General features: G+C 48.8%; 1 protein-coding gene across 1 annotated transcript in view; it reads left to right on the top strand.

The window, feature by feature from the left end:
* Nucleotides 1–1,126: 1,126 nt before the first annotated feature.
* Nucleotides 1,127–27,250, top strand: part of Rab4a (RAB4A, member RAS oncogene family) — a 30,850-nt gene continuing 4,726 nt past the window's right edge. Inside the window, exons 1-5 of the mRNA XM_021220273.2 lie at nt 1,127–1,311; nt 20,221–20,301; nt 24,036–24,150; nt 25,630–25,692; nt 26,847–27,001. Of these exons, the coding sequence (XP_021075932.1) occupies nt 1,281–1,311; nt 20,221–20,301; nt 24,036–24,150; nt 25,630–25,692; nt 26,847–27,001 (445 nt within the window). The 5' untranslated portion in view covers nt 1,127–1,280. The remainder of the gene's footprint in view (nt 1,312–20,220; nt 20,302–24,035; nt 24,151–25,629; nt 25,693–26,846; nt 27,002–27,250) is intronic.

Consider the following 27,250-nt stretch of genomic DNA (forward strand, 5'->3'; position numbering starts at 1 on the left):
CGTGGTGGCACACGCCTTTATTCCCAGCACTCGGGAGGTAGAGGCAGGNGGATTTCTGAATTCGAGGCCAGCCTGGTCTACAAAGTGAGTTCCAGGACAGCCAGGGCTATACAAAGAAACTCTGCCTCGAAAAACCAATAATAATAATAATAATAATAATAAATGAAATAATAATAACAATAAAATATATTTACTTATATATTTTTTTGAGTTGCATCTCTATCATCTTTGTTTCCCCTCCTTGCTGTGTAGCCCAGATAGACCTTCAACTTGATACGGTCCTGCCTGTGCCTCCTGAATGCTGGGATTATAGGCAACGGACATCATGGCAGACAATCTCAACAGCAAACTTTGCATGCTGTGCCAGCAAGAGACTTCAACAAGATTCCAGGATGAGGCTGAGTGGGGGGTCCTTTCTCTCCCCACATCTCCTTAATCTTCTGTCATAAAGCACAATAATGAAATATTAGGACAGGCAGCACCTAGGCAGGAGAGAATGTCTGACCCTTGGTAGAGCCAGACAGCCGAGGTTAAAGGTACACTGTAGGCTTTCCACGGGCCAGGCCTCTGCTGCTGTGACGAAGGTAGGATCTTACTTAGGCCCTGGGTTGCTCAGGTGGGTCAAACTCCCGACCCCGATTTGCCTAATGTCCCGACCCTTTTCCTGGGAGGAAGGAGTAGGTTCTGACCTGTATTGTTTCATAAACCGAACACACCTTCGAAATTAGCCTGCAGTAAGAGCCAAGCAACACTGCTCTGTCCACTAACGTGGTGAGCAGGAGAGTTCTGGTGACCAGATACACCTGCGTGGCTTTCTGCTAGTGAACCCCCTTTCTGTCAAAACAAGCCCTCGGGCGGCCTCCTGTCCACCCTAGCCTGGTAGGTCACTCTTAAGAAAGACTGAGTCTGTACTGCTAAGCCATCTGGGAGGATCTACGGGCGCAGGCGCCCCCTCCCTAGCCCCGCCCTCCCTCCTTCCTGGTCCCCTCCTTCATCCTCCCTTGCCTTCACCTCCTCCTCCAACTAGGAGCCTCCAACCATTTCTCTTGCCCTCCCTCCTCCCCTTCCCCAGCCCCGCTCCTCCTTCCTCCAGCGACCCCGCCCCTCCCCCTGCGCCGCCGGGCTCCTTCGCCGGGCGGCGGTGCGCAGGCGCGGAGCCGAGTCCCGCTGGGCCGCTGCCGGTGGCCGGCTCGCCGTGGGCCCGTACCCGGCTCTCCACGCTCGGTTCCTCTCGCTCTGCGGAGACTGGAGGACGGACCCCGCGGAGCTGTGGCGGCAGAATGGCGCAGACCGCCATGTCCGAGACTTACGGTAAGACGCGCGGGTTTGCGTACGTGTTTAGAGGGGGCAGGCCTTGGGGTCCCGGAATGTTGGGGGTTGGGGTCAGGGTCTCCAGAGCCGGTGTCTAGAATATCGAGATATCCTGCAAACCTCGCGGTGTCAGGGACCAGGTAGAGGTATTTAGAGTCTTGGGTTGTTTAGGGTTGGCTTGCTGGGATCCTGAGAATCTGTTAGGAGCCTGGTGGAGATACTGAGAATCCTGAAGTGTCAGCGGCTGGGAAGGATCCTGAGATTCTTGGGGTGTCAAGGTCGAGCTGGAACTTGAGAATGTCTGGGTGTTTCAGGTTGGGCTGCAATCTTGAGGCTCTAGGGGTGTCAGGCGCTAGGCTGGACTCTCCGACCAGCAGGTGCCCCCAGCTGTGCAGAGCCGCTGTGCTTCTACCAAGTTCCCTCCCGCTTTGGTTTCACCCTACATTTTCCTCCTTGGATTATTTAAATCTCTCAGGGTTGGAGGAGCCAATTTGTCGTCGATTCTCGCCCTCCTCACTGCAGCACCAACCGCAGGGGTGAAGGCTCAGGGCCACGCCTGCGTTCTGTGTCTCTGGGGGCATGGTTGTGGGCCTCTGGGGGGGGGGGTGTTGTTGGAATTCCTTTCTTTGCATTGAGATTATAATGAGTTTTAAGTGGATGAATGCGTCTCTTTTCTGGAGACCCCTGGCCTCGTGTATTTTTACCTCCCTCCCTCTCTCCTCCCCTCCTTCCCTCCAGATATGGTTGCACTATATTATATTTATAAATACAAATATATGGTCCTCTGATGACCAGAGGCCTTGGACATGGAGCTGTGGTTTTTTGTTTTTTGTTTTTTTTTTTCATCTTTTTTTCTCCTGCAGCACCCAGCCATTCTCAATGCACGTGCTGGGTGCTCCCCCTCCCCCAATCGAGGCAAGAATAAACAACCACTACTATGTATGGTTGGCCCGTGCCTGCCAGACTTGAACCTTTGACGTGGTCTGTGCTCGTTCAAAGGAGGGACTCCCACGGAAAAGCATGGTGATCTGTCAGGTTATCTGCAATATGTGTGCCCCTGCTTCCTTCCTGCCACAGGGTGGGGCCAGGGTCTGGCCTGGAAGGCTCTACTCATTGTAAGAGTGCTGTGGAAACTTCCCCAAGAGTTTGTGGTCCAGCGAGGAGCAGATTTTTAAATTCACCTGTGACCTTAATGGATGAACAATTAAAAACCAGTTCTGAAGGATTCAGCTTGGCTGTGTGAGAAAGAGCTGACCTAGATGGGTTAGAGAGGGGCAAGTGGACAGGCAGACCTGGGGTTCAGGCCTGGGAGCGTGGTTTGGGCATCCGGGCACCCAAAGGGTGAGGACACTGTTGAACTTTGGAGGTTTGGACTTTGAGAGGGTGGGACACTGGAAAGGGTGTCATGAGGCACACAGCAGCCCGGTCCACTCTCTCCTGGTACCAGCATCATCTCTTCCTGTGGCATGAAGCATAATGCCTGCCCCTGTAAGCTTAAGGCACTCCCCAGGGGGTGACTGGCTTTGTCAGGGCCACAGGTGACCTACACATGCCTCTGTGTGGTTTCTTCTGCAGAAAGCCACAGTAAGAAATCCCTCCAGCAGGGCTGGAGAGATGGCTCAGTGGGTAAGAGCACCCAACTGCTCTTCCAAAGGTCCGGAGTTCAAATCCCAGCAACCACATGGTGGTGGCTCATAACCATCCATAACAAGATCTGACGCCCTCTTCTGGAGTGTCTGAAGACAGCTACAGTGTACTTATATATAATAAATAAATAAATCTTTAAAAAAAAAAAAAATCCCTCCAGCAAAATACACTCTGTAGCTGATTGTCATCCTTTTCTTTGAGCTGGATAAGGAGTCCCTGGCGGGGAGTAGAGTCCTCAAAGAAAGCGTGGCGACCAAGTGAGGCATGGGGACAGCACAGGAAGCAGCTTTGTCCCTTGGTTCTCTCAGGCAGTGGTAGGTATAAGACAGACATCACTGCACACCCCCGCTTCACCTCAGATACGGTTAATTACAGTTTGCTCACCATAGCCCTACTGATTAATCTCTGATCATGAAGCTGTGACTGTTAGTGTTCTTTCAGGGGCTGGAGATAAAGCTTAGTGGCAGAGAGCATCTCTAAGCAGGTGCATGACCCCAGGAGCCACACACAAAATGCATGTGTCTGTTTATTCATTCACTTATTTTTATTTTATGTGCACTGACTGGTGTTTTGCCTGCATGTGTGCTCGTGTGAGGGTGATCTTGGAGTCACAGGCAGTTGTGAGCAGCCCCATGGGTGCCTGGAATTGAACTCAGGTCCTCAGGAAGAGCAGTCAGTGCTCTTAACCGCTGAGCCACCTCTGCAGCACCTGTGTATATTTATCTCTTCCCTTATTTCAAGGTATTTTCCCAATACGCCTTTAGTTGTTTGTTTGTATGTTTTGAGACAGGTTCTTTATAGTTACAGATGGCTTAGAATTCACCATGTAGCCCAGGTTGGCCTCACACATACGGCAATACCCTGCCTCTGCCGCCCGAGTCCTAGGTTTATAGACATGTGTCCCCATTTCCAGGGTTTTTACTTTTTTTTTTTTTTTTTAAGATGTATTCATTATTATATGTAGGTACACGGTAGCTGTCTTTAGGCACACCAGAAGAGGGCATCAGATCTCATTACGGGTGGTTGTGAGCCACCATGTGGTTGTTGGGATTTGAACTCAGGACCTTCGGAAGAGCAGTCAGTGCTCTTACCCGCTGAGCCATCTCGCCAGCCCAGGTTTTTACTTTTTAACTAAGTCTGAATCTAATATTTGCTTTCAGTGGGGGGAAACATATGTGTGTATATACATAATATATATATAATATTAATATATAATGCATTATATATTAATAAGTGGAAGCTTATCTTTAGAAAGAGTCACAAGTGGCCCCTAAGGCTGCCAGCTTAAAAAGAGAAGTCACCCAAAATCAAGACAAAGACTGTCACTCTCCCTTCTCGTTGGCTGTATTTACAAAGTATTGTTCCCCAAATTAAAACAACCAGGTCCTCTCCTTCCGGACGTTGGCCCGTTGGCTGGCAGAGGAATGTTTGCCTAACCTTTAAGTTCCTTGTGTTGGGACCGGGTCCTCTTTCTTCTGTGAAAGAGAGGCCCTGCCCAGCTTGGTGGGAGTTGATGCAAACTAGGGACCAGTGCTTTTCTGGCTTCTGCTCACCGCTGCTAACTGCTGTAGACGGGCTGCTACCCCTCGCACTGGCTGGGTGATGTCCAGCACCTCCTTGACCCGAAGCCCCAGACTCCACGATTGCTGCTTTAGCTCACATAGCACCATCGCACAAATTGGAAGGTTAAACGGGTAGGCTTCTGAATGAAATGTGCAGTGGTTACCCTGGTCCACTTGGTTAGACTGAGGCACCTAGGATATTAGTAAAGCATAGCTCTAGGCTTGCCTGGGGTGGGTTTCTAGGGGGTGGGGGGGTCTCTACAAATCAACAGACTAATAATCGCTTGATAGATTTGTGATCTGATGTTATTATCAACGACCCGTCTCTTCTTGCATGCCCTTAGCTCGCTCTGCTTCCTGGCCTCTATTTCCATCTTCCCATCCCCGATGGGCTGACTCCGGTGAAACTTAAGCAAAACAAATTCTCCTCCCTTCAGCTCTCTTGGTCCCAGCAAACAACACTGAACTCGTAACCTGAGTCCTCCTGATCTAGGGAGAGAGGTCCTCCTAGTTATTGTTAGAGGTACAGCGCACTGTGTTCAGTGAGCACTAGCTGGGTCACCCCAGTGCTAACCCTAGTGTCAGCAGCTTGAGACCCAAGAGCTTGGAAACAGGGCTGGAGAGATGGCTCAGCGGTTAAGAGCACCGACTGCTGTTGCAGAGGTCCTGAGTTCAAGTCCCAGCAACCACATGGTGGCTCACGACCATCTGTAATGCCCTCTTCTGGGGTGTCTGAAGACAGCTACAGTGTACTTACATATAATAAATAAGTAAAAAAAAAATTTTTTTTTAAAGGAGCTTGGAAATTAATCCTTAAGTTAAACTAACCTTTACCAAATTGCTGGTCACAGAAATCGCTAAGCAGTGTATGCGATGGGAAAATGCCAGGGAGCTTTTTTTTTTAAAGAAAACCAAAAAAACAAACAAAAAAAACCCCCAAAAAACAAAACTTCTAAGTGCTAGAAAAGACTGGCATTGAGGAAGAATTTGAGACAAGTGTGAACGCACTCTGATCTACGCATGTACTGTGGGAATGAGTCCTGAGACAGCAGTCCGCTCACGTTGCTGGCCCCATGGTTGCTTCTGTCGTAGTATATGTATGCAGCCTAGACTATTTCACCTAGAAAAGAGCGCACAGCGCTCTGATGTCTGACGTGCAATGCCGAGATCAGTGTTTCCTGCCAGTTATTCATCCTTGCTTGTGTGTGTGAGGTTTCAATTGTGTCCTTGAAGTCACTCTTAAATCCTACCTCTGCACCTGTGTGTGTGTGTGTGTGTGTGTGTGTGTGTGTGTGGCCTTCCTTGGAAGAGGATCTTTGGGTTGTCGATGGAAGGTGGAGTCGTGCTGGAGTACCATATCCCAAACTCAGGGACTCTGTCCTAGGGAGACCAGGGAAGCCTGGCCGCAGACACACCCCAGGAGACTGGGTTGTGGTAATGAGCCTCGGGTTGGAGAGATCCAGTCCCAGCCAAGGTGCCCCAGCACCACTGGCAACTAACTACCAGGAAGAGGGCTAGGCAGGAAGCACCCTGCCCTGAGCCTGCAGGAGCTCCATCCCTGCCACACCTCACAAGGCTTCTGGTACTCTCTGACCCCTGACGGCCAGTGTCTGCCCCGTTCATCCAGCTGACTTAGGCCCTTTGAGATGCAAACCTTGGAAGCTAACTCACAAGACTTAGACATCATAAGATGATTTCTGAAGACATGTGGGCTTGATAAGGCAATTTGGATTAACAAGGATATCCCAAATTAAAATTTGTTTTCAAAAGCCCTTCGTTGATAAGGCAATATTTATTTTCTGTTAGAAGGATCACCTAATTGCCCTAAGTCACAACCGACAACATATTTAAACAGTTCAAGCAGACACACACGCAAAAAGGACATCTATTCGATTCAATTTTTTATTTATTTATTTATTTATTGTGTGTTTGGTTTTGGGCTTTTTCAAAATAAGGTTTCTCTGTGTAGCCCTGACTGTCCTTGAACTCACTTTGTAACCCAGGTGTCTTAGTCAGGGTTTCTATTCCTGCACAAACATCATGACCAAGAAACAAGTTGGGGAGGAAAGGGTTTATTCGGCTTATAATTCCATACTGCTGTTCATCACCAAGGAAGTCAGGACTGGAACTCAAGCAGGTCAGAAAGCAGGAGCTGATGCAGAGGCCATGGAGGGATGTTCCTTACTGGCTTGCTTCCACTGGCTTGCTCAGCCTGCTCTCTTATAGAACCCAAGACTACGAGCCCAGAGATGGCACCACCCACAAGGGGACCTCCCCCCTTGATCACTGGTTGAGAAAATGCCTTACAGCTGGATCTCATGGAGACATTTCCCCAACTGAAGCTCCTTTCTCTGTGATGACTCCAGCTGTGTCAAGTTGACACAAAACTAGCCAGTTACACCCGGGTAGCCTTGAACTCACATAGATCCACCTGTCTGAATGTCCGGAGTGCTGTGATTAAATGAGTGTGCCACCATGCCTGGTGATTCAGTACTTTTTTGTTGTTGTTGTTGTTTTTTGATTGTCAAAGTTGTATTTTTCTTTTTCACATTCACTGAAAACTGGTGAGCATTGCAAGGAGCAGGGCAGTGGCTGAGGTGGGAGGAACACATGTGATCCCAGCACTTAGAAGGTAAAAACAGAAGAATCAGAAGCTAAAGGTCATCCTTGGCAGGATGTATGCGCATGTGAGTGCGTGTGCGTGTGCGTGTGTGTGTGTGTGTGTGTGTGTGTGTGAGTGTGTGTGTATGAATATGCTACATGTGTGGCTGTCCACAAGCCAAAAGAGGCCATCTGATCTCTTAGATCTGGCATTACAGGTAGTTGTGAACTGGGTATTGTATTGGACTGAACTCTCGTTCTCTGGAAGGGCAGGAAGTGTTCTTAACTATTGAGCCATCTCTCCAACCCTGAACATTTCTTCGAATTATGAAAGGGCTTATTGTTTCTGGAATTTCTTCTCTGAAGCTCTCCTAGGGGGAGTGGTCAAACTTGAGCTGGTATGTTTTGATCATTCTCAGTAATTCTAGGAGAGCATTGCCCAGTTAAAGTGGTTTGTTGGAAGCCTTTGGGGGCCTGAGTCCTGGCCTATGACTTAACCCCTGTTGCCATGACAGAATTTCTGAGATGGGACAAGTTTAATTGTTTGTTTGTTTGTTTAAATATTTAATTGTTTTTATGTGTCTGAGTGTTTGCTTGGATGTGTGTGAGTATTCCGTGTGTGCCTGTTGCCCGCAGAGCTCAGATGATCTGAGGGCATCTGTTTTACTGAAGGACTGTTTTCTGTGCATTTGAAGGATATGCGACATTTGCTACTTGGTGACTGCAATTGTGCAGTAAAATATAAAATGACACAGGACACATATTACAGGGTAGAACTGGGTGTCATGGGCCGTGCCAGTGACCCCAACACCTCTGAAGTAGAGCTGGGAGGGTAACCTGGGCTACATGAAACCCTTCCTGTCTTTAAAAAAGATAAAAGAAAAGGAACCACATTATACCACAGGACATAAGGAAAGGAAGCATGGCATGCTTACAGGTTGGATGGTTGGTTGGTTGGTTTTAGGTTTTTTGCTCTCTTTGTTTGTTTGTTTTTTGAAGCTTGTCTAAGAGTTCTAAGGAGCTGGGTGTGTTGGCACAGCCTTTAATCCTAGAACTCCCAGGGCAGAAGCAAGCAGATCCAGCCTGGTCTACATAGAGACTCCTCCGGTTTAGCCAGGGCTTCAAAGAGAGACCTCGTTTCAAAAGCAAGAGTTCCAAAGGTAGTTTATGTTGTGAAAGACTCGGTCAATACAAATCAGTGTGTGATGACGGTGAATTTGACACGTACTGCTGCGCCAAAACAAGTCCCGCCTCCGACAGCATGTCCCAGCACCCATTGGCTGCGTCTTGTGGCGGTTTCTGTTTCCTCTGTCTGGTTTTGTTTGTTTGTTGTTGTTGTTTTGTTGTTTTAAGGCAGGGTTTCACACTGGAGAAGTGCCTCGGTGCTTAAGAGTGCTTGCTGGCTTCCAGATAACCCAAGTTCAGTTCCCAGCACCCATATCAGGTGCTCACAACCCCCAATCCAGTTCCAGGGGCACCCAACAGATCTGGCCTCTACAGGCACTGTATTCATGTGCATGTCCCACCCCACCAATACACACACACACACACACACACACACACACACACACACGGACACACGTACATGTTTGATTAAAAAAATAAAAGACAGTGTTTCATGTAGCCCAGGCAGGCCTCAAACTTGCTTTGTAGCCCAGGCTAGTCTTGATCCTGATCCTCCGCCCTCCACCTCCTGAAACAGATTACAAGATTGAGCCACCATACCTGGCCCCATCTTCTCATAGGCGCAAGTGTGCTTTGGCATTTTAGCCTTATGGAGTCAGTGATATTAAGATGGAGAAAAAGGACACTATTCATAAAGTGCTAATAAATTATGAATGGGAGGTTTATTTTAGAGAGATGTTTATCATTTTTCTTTTCCAACATAAATTTTTAATCATGCAGAAAAGCAAGTGGAGGTTTAAAAACAAAGCATTTTGTCATACCTGGCTCTATACCTAAAGTGTGCGTTTAGTAGCCCCCCTGGCTTCTGGTGTGCCTGACATAGTGGTTTGCTGGATGCTGAGAAGAAAACACAAGTCTGAATGCAGTCCATGGGTCCTCTGCTCTCGCTTAGGATCAAAGCCAAACCTTCTTTCAGTATTAGAAAGCAAACTCTCGTCTTTGGGAACAGAGTGTCCAGATGACCTGTCTCGGTCCTCTGTGCAACCCAGGGACAGCCAGCCAAAACAGGCTTTGATGTGAATCCATTTGAGAAACAATGATTTTGCTCTCAGAGAAGATGAAACAAAAAAACCAAAAATAAATAGACACTTGACGTGGAGGCCTGGTTTTATTATTTTGTTTGTGACAGAAATCAGACAGTCCCATTGTGGTGGTGGAAACGGAACTAATAAAACCTGTCCTGTAGATCGAGTTTCCTGGACTGAGAAGATCACACGGACACCTCATGTAGCCTGAAAATAGGCAAAACAAGTCTCCCCTCGAGGACACGGGTCTGGAGCCAAGGCCCTGCCAAGCCTTAGAGCAGAGCGTGGGAGGACCTGGTTCTGCAGCCACCAGCTTCAGGGGTGCTCCTGGAGAGACTGTGAGAGTCAGATGGGGGCGGGGCGGCCGAAGAAGGAACGGGGTGACAAGCCAGGCCTTGGATATGATCCAGGGGCTGCAGGGGCACATTCGTGCTCAGGATGCAGCTCAGAACCCAGCGTCATTGTTACTGTTTTCAGGATGTCTGTCCTTTGTCCCAGCTCATGATGACCTGGTAGCCTCTCATTCACCTCAGTCTCCAACGCCCTGTGTAGACAGGGGGTGACCTTCAACTTCTAAGGCTCCTGTTGCTACCCTCTGAATGCAAGATTATAGGTGTGCACCACCATGCCCAGTTTATGGACACTAGGTATCAAACCCAGTGCTTTGTGTAGGTCAGGCAGGCTCGCTCCAGTCATAAAAACATTACAAATGTTCCGGTCCATTCTTCAGGAACAGTTCCTGCTCCTTAGTTAAGAGTGCTCATGGACAGACTGTTTCTAGTTGTTTCCAGGCCTCAGCTTTCAGGTCTGGTCGAAACTCCTCTGACAGGAATGATGGTCCTCTGGGCACTGCTACACTGGGGACTTTCCTGGCCGGAGAAGCAGGTATGTGCCTTAGTCAGTCTTCTCTGTGGATGGGAGTGAAGCCATATACTTCTTGCCCAATGTACTGATACCCAGGACTCAGTCAGACCCACTATGAGATGTGCCTAGATTCCACATGCAGCTGGAGAGGACCAAGAGGCTAGCCTTCATCACCCCTACTGATGTGACCAGATTCTGTTGACTAACCGTGAGCCATGTGGATCCAGGGCTAACTATGTTAAAAGGTGGGAGCGCACAGTGGTACCTCAGACCCATTAGGCCTCTAGAGCGTGGACACTGTCCCTCTGTCCAGTATACTGTTTGGAGGACCCACGCTTTCTGTGTGAGCCTGTGGTGGCCTGATCACAGAACTCATCACCATAGGAGGTCAGACTTTTCAAAGACGATGAGACCTCAAGTCCCTGCCCTCAGTGGGTCAAAGCTGACACCCCAAGAGCCAGCTCCCCGTAAAGGAAGAGCTGAGAGCCAGCAGTCTGTTCTCTGCATAGCATGTGTCAAGGCACCTCAGGCCAGCCCATTGACTCAGCCTCCAATCAAGCTAGCTGTTCACACTGGGTGGGGTTACTCACACCTGTGATCCCAGTATTTGGGAGGCAGACGCAGAACCCCAGGCTGCGTAGTAAGACCCTCTCTGAAAAGGAGAAGCTATTCAGCTCTCTCCCTCCTTCTCTCCTCTCTGTCTCTCTTTTAAATGAACTATTCTGAAAATCGTCTTGACAGATCATTTGCCCTTGTTTCTTTATAGAGTTTGCCAGGCTTCATCCTTCCGTTAACCTAATCAACTTCAACAGTCTACTCTTTAATACACTTAAGATTTGTTCCTGACTGAGGGCGTCCGTCCGAACCGGACGTCGTTATCTTTAGCTCACTGTGTCCCGCACTGGCGCTGACCTCTCCTTCTGGGCTGCCTTTCCCTCAGGAGGGCAGCAGACTCTGCATTTTCCTGAAATACGCGTGCCCTTCATGCCGAGCCCTGCCAGCTCTTTAGGTTGTTGCTGTCCGCAGACGTTTGGGCTAGCCGTCATCGGAGACATCTGCTGGCCATCTTATCTTGCTTTGTCCTCAGTTCCTGACTGACCTGGTGACTGATGCATCTGTACAGAGGACTGGCCGGTACCTCAGCCTCACAGCTCTGTGGGGTCACTTCTGGCCACCTTCTCTTCTTCTGCTTCAGGTATTCAATTCCCTGGCTTTACCCTGGGCGCCTGCCTTCTGCCCCCTTCCCATTGCTGACTGCATCCATCCTGAGGTAAAAGCTCCTGGTTCTTCGATAAGTCCTGGTCCATGCCCTCCCCAGATATCCTGCCCTTCACTCCCAGGTCCAGGGTCTGCAGTTGCTGCCACTGCTTCTCTGTGTTGCTAGGGTATGTGCTTTGCAACATCCTGGCCCAGTCTTCTACCAGATCTGCTGCTCTACGGCTGCAAGCTTTGTAGGGGCAGATGGTCAGGATTCTGCCCCACCTCAAAGGCACAGACTTCACCGGGGGTCGGGGGGCCTTTCATGATCAACCCATGTGAGGGAGGTTTCTGTAGCCTCAACCTTGGTGGCTCACAGGATTTTCCGGCTGGATCTGCCAGGCAGTATCTCAAAATAGATTCTCCTTGTATCCTTCAACATCCCTTCCATTGGTCTTCACATCTCAAACTCTAAGCATGAAAGCGCGGAAGCCCCAGATCTTCCATCCTGCCTACCCAAAGCCGAGCAAGCACCTGTTCGACTAGGAAGACCCTGGAGGGTGCACAGTTCAAGGCCCTCCATCCCTCTACGGCCTGCGGAAATCTCAACTTCAAAGTGGCAACGTGAAGGGAAAACTAAGCAGGCATTGTAGAGCTTGTGTTCAAAGCTCTCCACTGTGAGGCTGGGAACCCTGGAAAGGGGTCACCATGTTTGTGTCTCCTTACTGCTTTCTCCTTCCCTGGAGAAGTGGGCAGCATTCTTGGGAGGACCAGGTTGGTGTCTCCTGAAGTCTAGTGCTGGGAGACTGCAGGTGGTGAACACACACTCACACACACACACACACACACACACAACATGCACGCACGTTGTGACATTCTCTCATCTTGGGGGTTGGACATCCAGTTTCAGATCAGTTTTATCTTAACAGCCAGTTCCACACTGAGCTCAGAAAAAGAAAATAACAGGGTCCCAAGATGCAGAGTGGGGCCATGATCTGAGCCTGAGAACAGGACCAGAGTTAAAGCAAAATGGGGTCACAGCGGGCAGAGCTGCACAAGCAGCGGTACTGCTGGCCAAGCAAGCCTGAGGTCGTGGGCGCTGGCTGCCGAGCACAGTGTGCAACGCTGTCCCGTCATTTCTACCGACTGCACACTGGCTGCCGAGCACAGTGGGCAACACTGTCCTGTCATTTCTACCCATCCCCGACTGCACACCGTGTTCTGTGCCTTGGTTCCTGCTGTGGGTCTATTGGGGTATGGGGCGGAGGTGGGGCACTGAGTGTCATGTCCCCTGGCTGCTGTGACTTTTTCTGCCTCCGTGGCAGGGTGCCTGTGTCTACACACAGCTGCTGATTGCTTGGTAGCTTTCCCATCATCCCATCTGACATTTATCATATGGAAAGTTAAAAGCACGCTGGCATAAGGTCCCGTTTTAGCATTCCTATTTTGGGGTACAGACTCTTCCCTGCCTTCAAGCTAACTCCTCCCCTGAAGAAACCATCATTACCTGTGAGTGTAAGAGCCATGGGATTTTTAAGAGGATCCTGAAAGGAAATACCCTGAGAATGGAAATTCATCCCACCATGACGTGATTTAGGAGGGAACAGAGCTCGCTCGCTCTTCTCTCTCTCTCTCTCTCTCTCTCTCTCTCTCTCTCTCTCTCTCTCTCTCTCTCCTCTCTTCTTTCTTCTCTCTTCTCTCTCTTCTCTCTCTCCAGCCATGTAATAAATATTCATAAACTATAAAATTCCTCATCTCAGAACCCCTGTGCTGTTCCTTCCACAACCCCTTGCCACGTTAGTGAACTTCCCCTCTGCTCCCTGCCTCCTTTCTGTTGATTGGCCAGTGGGTGGGTGGGTGGGCGGTGTCATTTCATATATTGTTGTTGTTGTTGGGTTAGGGTCTCTCAGATCCCTGGTTAGCTTCTAAAGCCTTAAATAGCTGAAGCGACCTTACATTTCTGATTCGGTTGCATCTACCTTTGAGTGCTGAGTGTTGTCCCATACTGTTCTCTTTACAGCTTCTTGGTGATTGCTCGGGTACAGCATCATGGTACACAGCGTCCCTGTCATACACTGTAGTGTCATTGTCAGATGCACAGCGTCATCTGCTCCATGGTATTATTACCTTACTAGATAAAGTGAACGGTAGAACCCTTCCTTGCTTTCCTGTGTACCTACCTTCCCCTGCTTTTAATGTGTCCCTTGCTGTGTGGCACACGTGTGCAGTGCCCTTGGAGGCCGGAAGAGGGCATCGGATTCCCCAGGAGGTTGTTACCTGCCTTATGAGTCCCACTGGTCCTCTGCACAGGTAGCGAGTGCTCCACCACCCAGCCGTCTCTCCAGCCCCACTTTGTATCTCCTGACGTCCCCACTTCTCGTTAAGCAATTCTAGTAGGATTTCTTCAATCGCGTCAGGAAGAGTTGCCATTTTCCTTTCCTTTCTTTAAGATTTATTTATTATCTATTTAATGTACATGGGTACACTGTAGCTGAAGGTTGTGAGCCTTCATGTAGTTGTTGGGAATTGAATTTTTAGGACCTCTGCTTGCTCCGGTCAATCCCCCGCTCGCTCTTGTCAGCCCCACTCGCTCTGATCAACTCTGCTCGCTCAGCCCCTGCTCACTCCGGCCCAAAGATTTATCTATTATTATAGATAAATACACTGTAGCTGTCTTCAGCCGTGACAGGAAGTGACAGGAAAGAGCATGAGATCTCATTTCAGGTGGTTGTGAGCTACCATGTGGTTGCTGGGATTTAAACTCAGGACCTTTGGAAGAACAGTCAGTGTCTTCCTGCTGAGCCATCTCACAGCCCAAGAATTATTTATCTATATGAGTACACTGAAGCTGTCTTCAGACACACCAGAAGAGGGCACTAGAGTCCACTACAGATGGTTGTGAGCCACCATGTGGTTGCTGGGAATTGAACTCAGAACCTCTGGAAGAACAGTCGGCACTCTTAACCACTGAGCCGTCTCTCCAGCCGTTTTCCTGCAGCCTCCATGTGTAGTTTAGAGCCCAGGAGGAAGCCTGTTGCACTTGCTCATAACTCTGTTACCAGACTCTGAAAACTTGTGACTTTTGAAGGAAGAGGGACACTGGGGTAAGTAGCTGCTGCAGCCATGGGTCTGCCCTCGCAGCTGGGATGTCCCCACGGCCCTGAGGGGGGGGGTCTTCCTTCCTGCTGACCGCACCGCACTCTCTGTCCACCTCGTACCCAGGTATACGTGTGCGCAACTCCTCTCCATGGTTCAAGGTTATGTTCCTCCTGACAATTTCTTTGGTTGTTGCTGCTGTTTATTTATTGTCACTGCGTGTATATGCATATAGGCATATAACGTGTATATGCATGGGGGAGGGCATATAACGTGTTTCCGTGTTTGCACCTTTACCTGGGCTCCGGGGATTGGCCTCGGGCTGTCAGGCTTAGACAGGAAGCCCCTTTCTCTGCTGAGCCATCTCGGTTAGAAGCAGGGTCTCACACTGTAACCCAGGCTGGCCTTGAACTCTTAGTGACCCCTCTTGCCTCTGCCTCCCGAGTACTGGGAGCCCAGGTGTGACTTATCACACGCAGCTGATTCCTTTAGCATTAGTGTCATAACGCCCCAGTCACTGCGCCTTTTGGGGTTAGCCCTCTCTCTCAGATGTTAGGTTTCCCTTTGTCCTCATCTTTCAGGGTCCCCCTGTGTGTTTGTTTTGTTGTTGTTGGTTTGGTTTGGTTTGGGGTGTGTGTGTCTGTCTCGCTCTGTGCCTGCTGCTAAGTTTTCTACAGTTTCCACTCTACTCATTGTCCCTTCACTGTGCCCATCTGTGCCTAGATTTGCGTTGAGTACTGATTTTGTTGTTGTTTTCCAGCACTGGGGACCGAACCCAGGCCCCTGCACATGGCAGGCACATGCTACCACCAGTCCTTGATACAGCCAGCCCTCTTCTCTGTTTTTAATTATGAAACAAAGTTGTCCAGGCTGGATTTGAACTTGTGATTTTCTTGCCTCATCCTCTCAAGTAGCTGGGTGGAAAGCCTGGAGCACCAGGCTCTGTGAGAACTTATGTTCCATGGTTATCATTGGAACCACCTAGACTGTTCGACCCGTTCTCTCAAGCCTGTTCCTTCCTTTTTCACCGTGTTTCCGTGTTATTTGCCATCCTGATGGCCCCTGACCTGGCTGCTCTTTGGCAGGTTCTGGAGGCGGGGTCTGCACACTGTGAGGCACTGAGGTACATCCCCAGCCCAGTGCCCCTGTTCTCTGTGTGTGAGCTCCAGGAACCTCACACAAATGGATCACACTGGCTTATGTCTCTTATCATAATGTTCTCAGGAGGAGTTTTGTAGTTTTTGGTTGTAAACTTTTCTTCAGAGGGCCATGTGTGTTGGGGTGGGGAAATTCTGTGTCTCTAGTAAAGGTGTCCTTCTGAAGCAATCTGCATTGCTTTCTGGGGTTTTTATTGTTGACTTCCTGACTCAGGCTTTAGTGTCTAGAATAACTACAGTATTGGCTTATAATTCATTTTCCAAGGGGACTGTTCCCATCCTCCTGAGAGCAGCGAGTGGGTTTTTCCAGTTGTCTGAGTACTCCAGATCCCACCCCCACCCCCACCCCAGGGTGTACCTGCACTGTCCCAGCAAGGCACTGTTACTCCTGCCTTCCGAAACACTCAACCATTCTTGAATATTTGGCCAAAGTGATTTCAGACAAAATGCTTTCTGTTTATAATCTCCTAGCTTTCTGAGCTTCCGTGTTCTTGCATTGAGATCAGGGATCTTTCCTGTCCTTTCTCCGTCACAGCACACTAACATGTCACCCTCTAGCCAGGCGTGGCAGTGGTACAGTCTGGTACAGACGGCAGTTTATGGAGGATAGTTCAGCAAATCTGAACCAAAGTCCATGTTCAGCTACATGGGTCCAAGGTCCAGAGCCAGGGATTGGGTCCTGGAGCAGAGTCTTCAGTGTCATAGTAACTCTGCGTCCTCTGCCCGCATGTCGCCAGCCTCTGTTCCTTCTCCCACCACACTCAAGGCCACAAGAGACCCAACATCTGATTCCTTTTTTTTTTTTTAATGTTCTCTTTACATCTTATATAACTTTATTTCCTAACAGAAGAGAATGCTGAATAAAGATGAGACATTCCAGTTCCCTTAGCCTGGCGATCGTAACCACCTCACCTTCAGTTTCTTGGGGTGAAAACGCTGTTTGGTGAGAACGATTAGGCTTGGTTTGCCTTGGTTTGTTTTGTTTATGTTTTTTCCCCTGTGGATGGGAATACACACTCTCTCCTTCCTCGCTTTCTCCCTATCTTCCCACCCCTGCCTCCAGGAGAACCCATGTGTGATTCCTCCAAACTCACATAACAGCTGAGTGTAGTAGTGTAACACACACCTGGATCCTGGTGTTCCTACGTGGAGATGGGAGTTGAAGATAGGAGGGAGAATCGAGAGCTCTCAAGCCGGCAGGTCTGGCACATGCTGGGTTAGATAAAAAAAACCAACCCTGTCTCAAACAAAACAGAATGCAAGAGGCAGCACCCAAGACTGTCCTTTGACCTCCACATGTGTGTCATGGCACAAGCATATCTACATTTGTACACATCACATATTTCATGTGTATAATATAAAGACTGAAATGTTATATATACATTTCAGTGGTTTAACGTTAAAGTACACTCACACTTCTTAATACAGAGGGGACCACCACACATCTCTAGAACTCTGTTTCCAAACTGATGCTCATGCCATCAAATGCAGTTCTCATTTCTACCTCAGCCAGACCTTGGCAACCCTCACCCCACTTTCCTTCTGCTGTAAGGCCTCATGTAAATAGAATCATCAGTATTTGTCATTGTATGACTGGTTTATATCACTAATGTCCTAAAGGTCATCTGGTATAGCAAGTATTAGAAACATGTTCCTTAATCCTAGCACTCAGGAGGTAGAGGCAGGCAGATTTCTGAGTTCGAGGCCAGCCTGGTCTACAACGTGAGTGCCAGGACAGCCAAGGCTATACAGAGAAACCCTGTCTCAAAAAAAAAAAAAAAGAAAGAAAGAAAGAAAAGAAAGAAAGAAAGAAAGATGTTCCTTCTTAAGGCAAAGTTCCATTCCATTGTATGGACACATTATATAGACACACTGTATGGACACATTGTATAGACGTACCATGTGAACACATTGTATAGGCACACTAAGCTTATTTTTTTTATCTTATATGTGTGTTTTGCCTGTGTATATGTAACTGCACACTGTCTGTGTACCTGATCCCTCAGAGGCCAGATGAGATCCCTTGGAGCTGGAGTTATGGATGGTTGTAAACTGCCATGTGCATGCTGGGAAACAAACCTTGGTCCTTTGCAAACACAGCCAGTGCTTTTAACCAATAAGTCACTTCTCTAGCTCTTATTATAACTTTTTTTGAAGCGTAAAGTCTATTAAAAGATACTTTAATATACATTTTATACATAATTATTAAGAGAAAAGCACTCAGGAAAAAAGATCGAAGTCCCCATGTCATGCTTTAAAAACATGTGGGGAGAAGTTGAAATTATTCTAATACACTGTCCCATGATTTTCTGCAACCATTTGGACATCATTGGAGACCAAATAGGCTTAATCTCTGAGTGATGGTTATAGTTCCAGAAACTGGTGGCAGGGCCATGTCAAAAACTAGCAGCTGTCTCAGCTGAATGGGGGAGAGCAGGAGTGGCTAGGGTCATCAGTACGTGGTCCCATCTGGAAGAGGATGTGGTCTGGAGAGAGGAATGCAGAGCAGTGCTGGACAGGGAGGGGCTTTCAGCAGATAGGGCTACTTCTGGAACAAGGAGCCAGTGGTCTGCAGCTCCCAGCCATGCAGGACTAGAGTTCTTACTAAAGAGATAGCAATTGCTTGGACAAGGTGGTAAATGCCTTTAATCCCAGGTCTCATGTGGACAGACAGATCTCTGAGTTGAAGCCAACCTGCTCTACAGAGCAAGGTCCAGGCCAGCTAGAACGACATAGCAAGATTCTGTACCAAAAAACAGACCGCAAGCTAGCTAGCACATCTTTAATCTCAGCACTTGGGAGGTGGAGGCAGGCAGATCGCTGGGAGTTTGAGGTCAGCCTGGTCTACATAGTGAGGTCCTGTCTTAGAGGAGTAGGGGATGGATGAATAGAGCGAGGGAAAGATGGAGGGAGGGAGCAGTTGAAGTGCTGGGGATGTTGGCACACTTGTAATGGTACACTTAGGAGACAGAGGCAGGAGAATCAAGACTTCAAGGCCAGCTTCTGCTACAATGAAAGTTTTCAACCCTGACTTTCTGAAACTATGGCATATTAATTAACAAATTCCATTTTGGAAATCTTTTATTCCAGTCCTGTAAAAGGAATACCCCAGGGGCTGTAGAGATGGCTTAACAGTTAAGAGCACTGGTTGCTCTTCCAGAGGTCCCGAGTTCAATTCCCAGCAACCCCATGGTAGCTTACCACCATCTGTAATGGGAATCTGATGTCCTCTTCTGGTGTGTCTGAAGACAGCTACAGTGTATATATAATAAATCTTTTTTTTTTTTTTTTAAGGGAATACCTCAGGAGCTGGAGATGTATCAGAGCCGTGGTTCTCACCCTGTGGGTCTCTGTCCCTTTGGGGGGTCCAATGACATTTTCACAGGGTCACATATTAGATATTTATATTACTTTTCTTTTTCTTTTTTTTAAAAAAAGATTTATTGATTTTATTTATATAAGTACATTGTAGCTGTTTTCAGACATTCCAGAAGACATCTGATCCCATTACAGATGGTTGTGAGCCACCATGTGGATGCTGGGAATTGAACTCAGGACCTCTGGAAGAGCAGACAGTGCTCTTAGCCACTGAGCCATCTCGCCAGCCCCTATATTACTTTTCTTAACAGTAGCAAAATCACAGTTATAAAGTAGCAATGAAAGTAATTTTATGGTTGCGGGTCCCCATAACAGGAGGAACTGCACTATAGGGCTGCAGCATTAGGAAGTCTGAGAACCAGTCTCAGAGCTTAAGAGCACGGGCTGCTCTTACAGAAGATTCAGGTTTGATTTCCAGCAGCTCACAACCATCTGCTCGAGAGGGATCTGGTGCCCTCTTCTGACTTCTGCAGGTACTGCACACACATGGTGCACAGACATTTAGGCAGACCACTAAATGACCCTGCCTGTCTGTATTGAGTAGTAGACCTGCAGCCTGAACTTGACCTCAGCTGCTTTCCAGGAACCACAGCCAAGGGATGAAGTGACACACAGCCACGTGTCTGGGAACTCACACGTAAACGTGTAGAGAAGGAAGAAGCAGGCGTCCGTCTCTAGGCTAATTATGCTTGCAGCTGAGTGTGTGTGTTCGTAGTGGCTAGCAGGGACCAGTTTTATTCATTGTCACAGTTAATTTTTTTTTTTTAAGATTTATTTATTTATTATATGTAAGTACACTGTAGCTGTCTTCAGACACTCCAGAAGAGGGAGTCAGATCTTGTTACGGGTGGTTATGAGCCACCATGTGGTTGCTGGGATTTGAACTCCGGACCTTCGGAAGAGCAGTCGGGTGCTCTTACCCACTGAGCCATCTCACCAGCCCGTCACAGTTAATTTTTAACCGTCACATTTATGAAGAAGTTATCTAAGGAACAGTTTGAAGCAGCTCTGAGCTTATCAGAAACACATGGACGTAAAATGGGTAAATAAGGACAGCGTGTGTGTGTCTTCACAGAAGACTTGGTTACCCGTTTCATTGTATCGGCAGCTAACGCTTCACCAGAGTTGTGACCATAGTTTAAAAATGCATTCATGGCTTCCTTTAAAGCTATTTCTTATTCTTTCTTTGCCTTTCAGATTTCTTGTTTAAATTCTTGGTCATCGGCAATGCGGGAACTGGCAAATCTTGCTTGCTTCATCAGTTCATTGAGAAGAAATGTGAGTACCACCAGGTGTCTTAGCAGCACATGTGAACACCCGCATGCGGTGCTTCTGGGAGAGATGGGCTCGCTGGCACAAGCATGGACTTTCTCGTGGGGAAGCAGAGCTTTCAGAGGGGAATCCACAGTTTCAAAAGACGTCACTTTTTTTTTTTTTTTTTAATTCCTTTTTAACTGTGTGTGCATTGGTGTATTGCCTGCATGTTTGTCTGTGTGAGGGTGTCAGGTCCCCTGGAACTGGAGCTACAGAGTTGTGAGCTGCCCTGTGGTTCCTGGGGATTACACCAGGATCCTCTAGGAGAGCAGCCAGTGCCCTTGACCTCTGAGCCATCTCTCTAGCCCCAGGACTTCCCTCTTAAAAATTTATTTGAAAATTTCATACATGTATATTTTAATAATCTCCTCCTCCATTTCCTTATCTCTTCCCCTTCCTCTAGAACCCTCTTCCTAACATACCCTATCCTCTAGAACCTCCCTCTAGGACCCTCTTCCTAACACACCCTATCCTCTAGAACCTCCCTCTAGGACCCTCTTCCTAACACCCCCCCACCCTCTAACACCTCCCCCTAGAACCCTCTAACACCCCCCACCCTTTAGAACCTCCCCCCAGAACTCTCTTCCTAACAAGTCCCCCACCACCCCTACTTTCCTGCCATATCACTGACTTTGATTAAGGTCGCTTGAATGTGTGGGGTCGTTTACAGGATCATGGGACAGGCAGCTTACCAGGCTACACCCCTGAATCTAAACAACTCCCCCTTCCTTAGCTGCCATTAACTGCTAATGTCTCCTCAGCTGGTGTGGCCTTTCCTAATGAGCCCCTCGCCCTTCTATGCTGGAATGCCGATGGGCTCGATTTTGTGCAGGCCTTACCCAGGTCACATGGCACCGGTGCTGTGTGATGTGAGTGCAGTGGCCACATATCCAGACGTGTGTGGTTCATAGCGCTCCTCCCCTCCCATGGCTCTTATGTCTTTCCCCTGCCCCATTCCCCCATCCCAACACTTCCCTGTGAGCGACACTCAGCTCTTATTCTTAGCACTTTGAGCAGCTGTGAGTCTGCATTAAAAGGAAGGTTCTCTGATGGAGGTTGAGAGCAGCCCTAACCACAGGGCGTAAATGTAAACACTTAGAAGGCGCTCTGACAGCGTGTCCGTTTAGCAACACAACCATAGTAAGTTCTCCACTAAGCCCTCTAACCTCTTCAGCATGGGCTCTTGACCAGGACTGCAGAACCATTATGAAGTTTCTCCCATGAGTCAGGCCTCAGATCCAGTCTGAGTGGTTGGTTACTCCTGTAACAGTCACGTTACTGTTGTCCCAGCGGGCACCTCCTGCCCGGTGGTCAGCACTGTAGTAGCAGGGCCTACTGCTGGGCAAGAGTACTTTTAGGCAGCACTACAAGGTTGTGGGTTTTTTGTTTTATTTGTTTTTAAATACAAGGTCACCTTATGTAGCCTTGGCTAGCCTGAAACTCGCTGCATAAACCTGAATGGCCCTGAACTCAGAATGGCCGTTCACCCAATGCCTCTGCCTTCTGAGTGCTGGGATTAAGGGTTTTGGCCACCACGTTCATATAGGCTGTATTCTTAAACCTTTACATGATGAAGTTTTTACTAAGTTAGTGCTTCCGTTCAATAGCAGCTTGGTGTGTAGCGTTTTCTTACCCTTACCCTAAGATGGTGAGCCCGGCAAAGGGTCCAATCGGACTGCGTCCCCTGGCAGAGTGGCCAGGCACACATCAGAGTGCCGTCGGGTGGGTTGCAGCCTTCAGTCACCCTTGGTGCCTCTCCTATCCTGCTCTGCAGGCCAGGAAGAGTGGAGATGACCCAGGTATCGGGGAATGTCTGTTACAGTGGACTCTGGACCACAGTGTCACCTGCTTACCTTGGCTAGTAGCATTTAGGGGAGGGAGCTCTGCTCTTCCTTCCACACTGTTTAAGACTATGGGAGCCTGTAAGTTCAAAAAGCCCTCACAGGAAGCGAAACCATGGTCATGGTGTGAGAACTGTGGAGAGTGACCTGCTCGTTGGGGCAGTCAGAGGCAGGCCCAACACAGACCTAAGGAGGGGAGCCCCTCAGGGTGGAGTAGGGAAAGGGCAGAGCATCTTGGCAAAGAATGAGAGACATCTCTGGAATTTGTTCCATCAGGGTCCACCATACATCAGATCCTCTGCCCCGCATGCACTGCAGCATGGCTTACCAACAGCATCCTCTGAACCTTCACTTATTTTTGATTTTTGGAAATGGATCGCCTCTCATCCTTTAGCTCTCTGGCTGGCCAGGAACTTAGTACACAGCCAAGGTGGCATCAAACTCACGCCAATCTTCTTGCCACGCTGCCCCCTCCCCCCCAGCTACTGGGATTGCAGGCATGGACCAACAGATGGCATCCTTCCTGTGTTCACAGCACCTCTTGAGGTCCTTTCAGGCTTGCTGCCACGCTGCACTGCTCTCTCTGAGAGCAGTTAACAGCCAGACAGGTTGCATATCCATTCCCGCCTGTCCCCAGAGCCGCCTGTCCCCAGAGTCTCAGAAGCAGCACACTCACCTTAGTGGGTCACAGCAGCGTGCCTCCACCTGGGTGACTGCTTAGGCCTCCCCCCCCCCCCACAGTTTGCTGGGGGACTGGGGGTGGGAGGAGGCCTTCCTACCTGATCACACACTTGAATCTTTCTGGCACAGGCTGGATTATCTGTCTAACCTCTTATCCATCCAAAAAAAAAATTTTTTTAAAGCATTACCATGCGGCACCCCCAGTTGCTGAAGTTGTGTCCAGGCATGAGCTGAGCTGAGAGCCAGCCGGTGAGGTGCAGCGTTCTCTCGAAGTCATGGCTTCCTCACAGCTATCCTGTACTGATGGCGAGGCCCAGATGAGTTTAGAAGAGATAGGACTGGCCGGGCGTGGTGGCGCACGCCTTTAATCCCAGCACTCGGGAGGCAGAGGCAGGCGGATTTCTGAGTTCGAGGCCAGCCTGGTCTACAGCGTGAGTTCCAGGACAGCCAAGGCTACACAGAGAAACCCTGTTTCCAAAAACCAAAAACCAAAAAAAAAAAAAAGAGATAGGACTGGTTTCTCCCATAAACCCACGCGAACGTTTGCTGTGCTCTGCTAGAACTAATGGACATTTGGTAATACACATAGAAAAGGACCAAATGAAAAAAAAAAAAAGATTTCTCCAGACAGACCCCAATCAGAGTGCTATGGTCAGGTTGTCTTTGGGGTCTCCTCTGCTCCAGAATAACACTTGACCACCTCGCTGCTGATCAAGTGCCCAGCTGATCAAGTGCCCAGCTGGTTACCAGGCACACGCCCTACCACACGGCAGTCCGGTTCCCATCGGAAGGTTTCTGGTTGCTGGTGTGAGTCTTCTCGGCAGACAGTCTGGTCTCTCAAGCTCAGGGCAGCCTCTTCCAGTAGCTATACCATGTGTTAGGAGACAGAGGAACTCTTTATTGTCTCTGTGAGAACAGGAATCGTGTCATATGCTTGGTGCCGACCATCAGCGGACTGTTAGAGAACAGGTGGCCGAAGCAACCTGCCTTTCCACCCACAGAGCCCCTGCCTCCCCTCCCCCAAACACCCCCCTTTTTACTGTTTTTTTGTTTGTTTTTTGTTTTTTTGTTTTTAGCTTTCCAGCCCTTGGTCTATCTTAATGTTACTGCCTAACTCTTGAACCGTTGCCGTCCATTTCTAACGTGTAATTATTTGTTCTTTGTTTTTCTTTTTAGTCAAAGATGACTCAAATCATACCATAGGAGTGGAATTTGGCTCAAAGATAATAAATGTCGGTGGTAAATATGTAAAGTTACAGATATGGGACACAGCCGGCCAGGAGCGGTTCAGGTAGCTTTCCTTCTTATTTACTAATAATGGAACTTGGACGGCTTAGCCAGACTCCTTCACTGTGTGTGGTCTCAAACCAGCATGCACACGGAATTCAAAAGCTCCATCTCCATCTGGAAGCTCTCCCTTCTGAGAGCCCTGACTAGATCCCAGATACCAAAACAAACAAACCATCACTAGGCGACTAGACTCTCAGAGGTGGCAACTCGGTCAGGAGGATACGGCGCTGTCTGTGCAGTCTAGGTAGACCTCCCGCCCACGACCTTCTTGTATCAAGTTCCTGAATGCCAGGGTGATGGGTGTGAAGCCCCATCCTGGCCATAGGATGCTTTTAGATTAAAATCAAGGCAAAGCGACAAGACAAATGGCTTTCTTCCATACACGTCTATGAGGAATTTTCAAACAGCCACGGAGGGTTCTTATTCCTTTACACGAACTGGAGCGTGCTCTGAGAGTTGCTATGGATCCTGCAGGGCAGGCTCGCACAGCTGGCACTCAGAAAGGCTAACTCCAGACCACCGCTCATCAGGCTGTGTGGTCGGCATCCTGTAACAGTGATGCACGGCCGTGTGTGAACATTTTAGTCACACATTCTGCAGAGTACACCAATCAAGAGTCAGTGTGGAAGAAGGGATAACACCCACCCACCCACCCACCCACCCTCCCCCCCACACACACAGGCTTTTCACTTTTTAATTAAACCTGGGGATAGAGTGTGGTAGTACCCAGAGTCCAGGGGATCAAGGCCAGCCTGGGCAATAGAGTGTGAGGCCACAGGAGGTGCCGGAGCAAATGGTATTCTGCTAGTATAAAAATGTAACAATATAGCTCAGCAGCTGAAGGCTCCTGTGGGCAAGTCTGACGGGCTGAGTTCCATCTCCATGCAAAGGTGGAAGAGGTGACTCCACAAAGTTATCTGACTCCCACATACATGCTGTGGCACCCACACGCACCACCCCAACATCATACACACAATCAAGTGTAAAAAACTAGCAAAGAGAGAGCAGTTGGTATTACAGGGGAGAAAAATACTAAAAAAAAAACAAACAACAACAACAACAAAAACCCAGTTCATTGAGAATGTGAGGTGGACAGAGGCCCAGTCCTCAGTAGAGCAAGGGGTGAAGAAGAATATTGTATGGGTCAGAGTAAGTGTGGCCCCTGGCAGGAATCTAGGCTGTTCCTGTCTTGGGCTTTTCCCGGGAAGAAGGGAGGGAACAGCATAGGGCACCTGGGGGTGGGAGAGGGGACAGAGATGTGAGGGTCTCCTGGTGCCTGCTGCCCACATAGAGCTCAGGACATTCGGGCCACATGCAGACCCATGAACCTCGTGACCTAAAGAGCTGCTCAGCAGAGCTCTCCCTGCTTTGGAGAGAGCGCCCTGCTTGTCCTGGCTCTATGTTGTGGTTCAAAAGGAAGCATGGTTCTGTGGGAGAAGTAAAGGGCCTTGATTGTCAGAAGCCCCTGTCATTCCTTCAGGTCTGTGACAAGAAGCTACTACAGAGGTGCGGCTGGGGCACTCCTTGTCTATGACATCACCAGGTAATGCCACCTCCCCGCCAGTCACTCAGGCTACTTGGTGTTCTGCATCCCCGTGTTGGAGAATGTATGATTTAGTATGGTCTAGATAGGCAGCATGGTTGTACCCAGGGGGATCCTGAAGGTGTGTGTGAGGTGCTGGGACTGAAACAAGCCTTTGGCCTCATCCTTCACCCTATGTGAGACACGCTCCTCAAGGTCTGCAAGGCTATGTGCCTTCTCAGACATAATCAAGAGGCTAAAGATACAGACTCAGACTCAGATCAGTGGACCCAGAGCCTAGCTCCAGTGGCTTTGCGAACTCCACAGGCCTGGGCTTCCTAAGGTAAAACTCTTGGGTCCTTAGAAAGCTGTAGAGGTGGTTAAGTCAACTACTGAATACTGCTGCAGCTGTAGTTACTGGCTACATGTAACAACTTAGTTTTACTCCTGGGTTGCTCTGGCCACATTTCAAATGGTCTCTGCCCCACAGGACTGGCCAGTGCAGCTCACAGCACATTCCTGTCTTGAAGAAAATCTCATCAATCCACTAACCTCAGAGTTAGCAGCATTGCCCTAGAAACATGTGATCCAAAAGGTCCCACCAAGGGGCCCTTCCTGGGAGGAACCTGACCCAGAGAGAACAGCCCTCAACTTCTGAGAGGGGGTGACACTCCTGACTTCACCCTCCTCATCCCCCAGTGCCATGAGAGACTCAACCTGCCAGGGTGTGACATCATTTGTGTGGGAGCCAACCTGCAGATCTGAGCTGGTCCTGGGTAGACAAAGCCAGGAAGTCCTGCGTAATGTCCCTATACCCCAGGAGGTCCTTGCAAAGTCATTGTGGTGTGTTCCTGTGGGTCAAGGTGCCCACAAATCTACAGGTGACTGTGACTAGTGTCCCCAAGCCAGGCACGTACCTTGCACATACTCGGGGTTCAGGTGCAACTGTGAAGAGAAGGAAAGCCCTTTTTTGAACCCAGAGTGTCTGACTCATGGGTTTCATTGTAATAGAAGTTAAACATAGCCCGTGGGTCTGACAGATCACCAAGCATTCGGGTTCCCAGGTCACCTCTGAGGCGCTGTTGATAAGCAGTGTGTGCATGGTGAGGATGACTGGAAACAGTTGCTAGTTTTATAAAATACATGTATCATTTCCACAATCTTATGTTACACAGCCGAGAAACCTACAATGCGCTTACTAATTGGTTAACAGATGCCAGAATGCTGGCGAGCCAGAACATCGTCCTCATCCTCTGCGGTAACAAGAAGGACCTGGATGCCGACCGGGAAGTCACCTTCCTTGAAGCCTCCAGGTTCGCACAAGAGAATGGCAAGTGACGTTTTCCTCTTAGAGGGTCTCTCAGGGTGGTCTGGGCACAGTGGCATTGGGGGGGTCTTAAACCACCTGGTGGAGTTTTGAGATTAATCTATCTTATGAAACTGTGGTGTCTCTACTGTCAAGAGGCTAGGTGTCTCTACTGTCAAGAGGCTAGTTCAGCATAGCTTCATCTGTGCCCGTTCTGTAGACAAAGATCAATGGGTGGAGGAAAGCAAGGGATTTACCATCTGCAGGGCTTTT

The sequence above is a fragment of the Mus pahari genome, chromosome 20 (genome assembly GCF_900095145.1).
Source record: "Mus pahari chromosome 20, PAHARI_EIJ_v1.1, whole genome shotgun sequence".
Taxonomy (NCBI): Eukaryota; Metazoa; Chordata; class Mammalia; order Rodentia; family Muridae; genus Mus; species Mus pahari.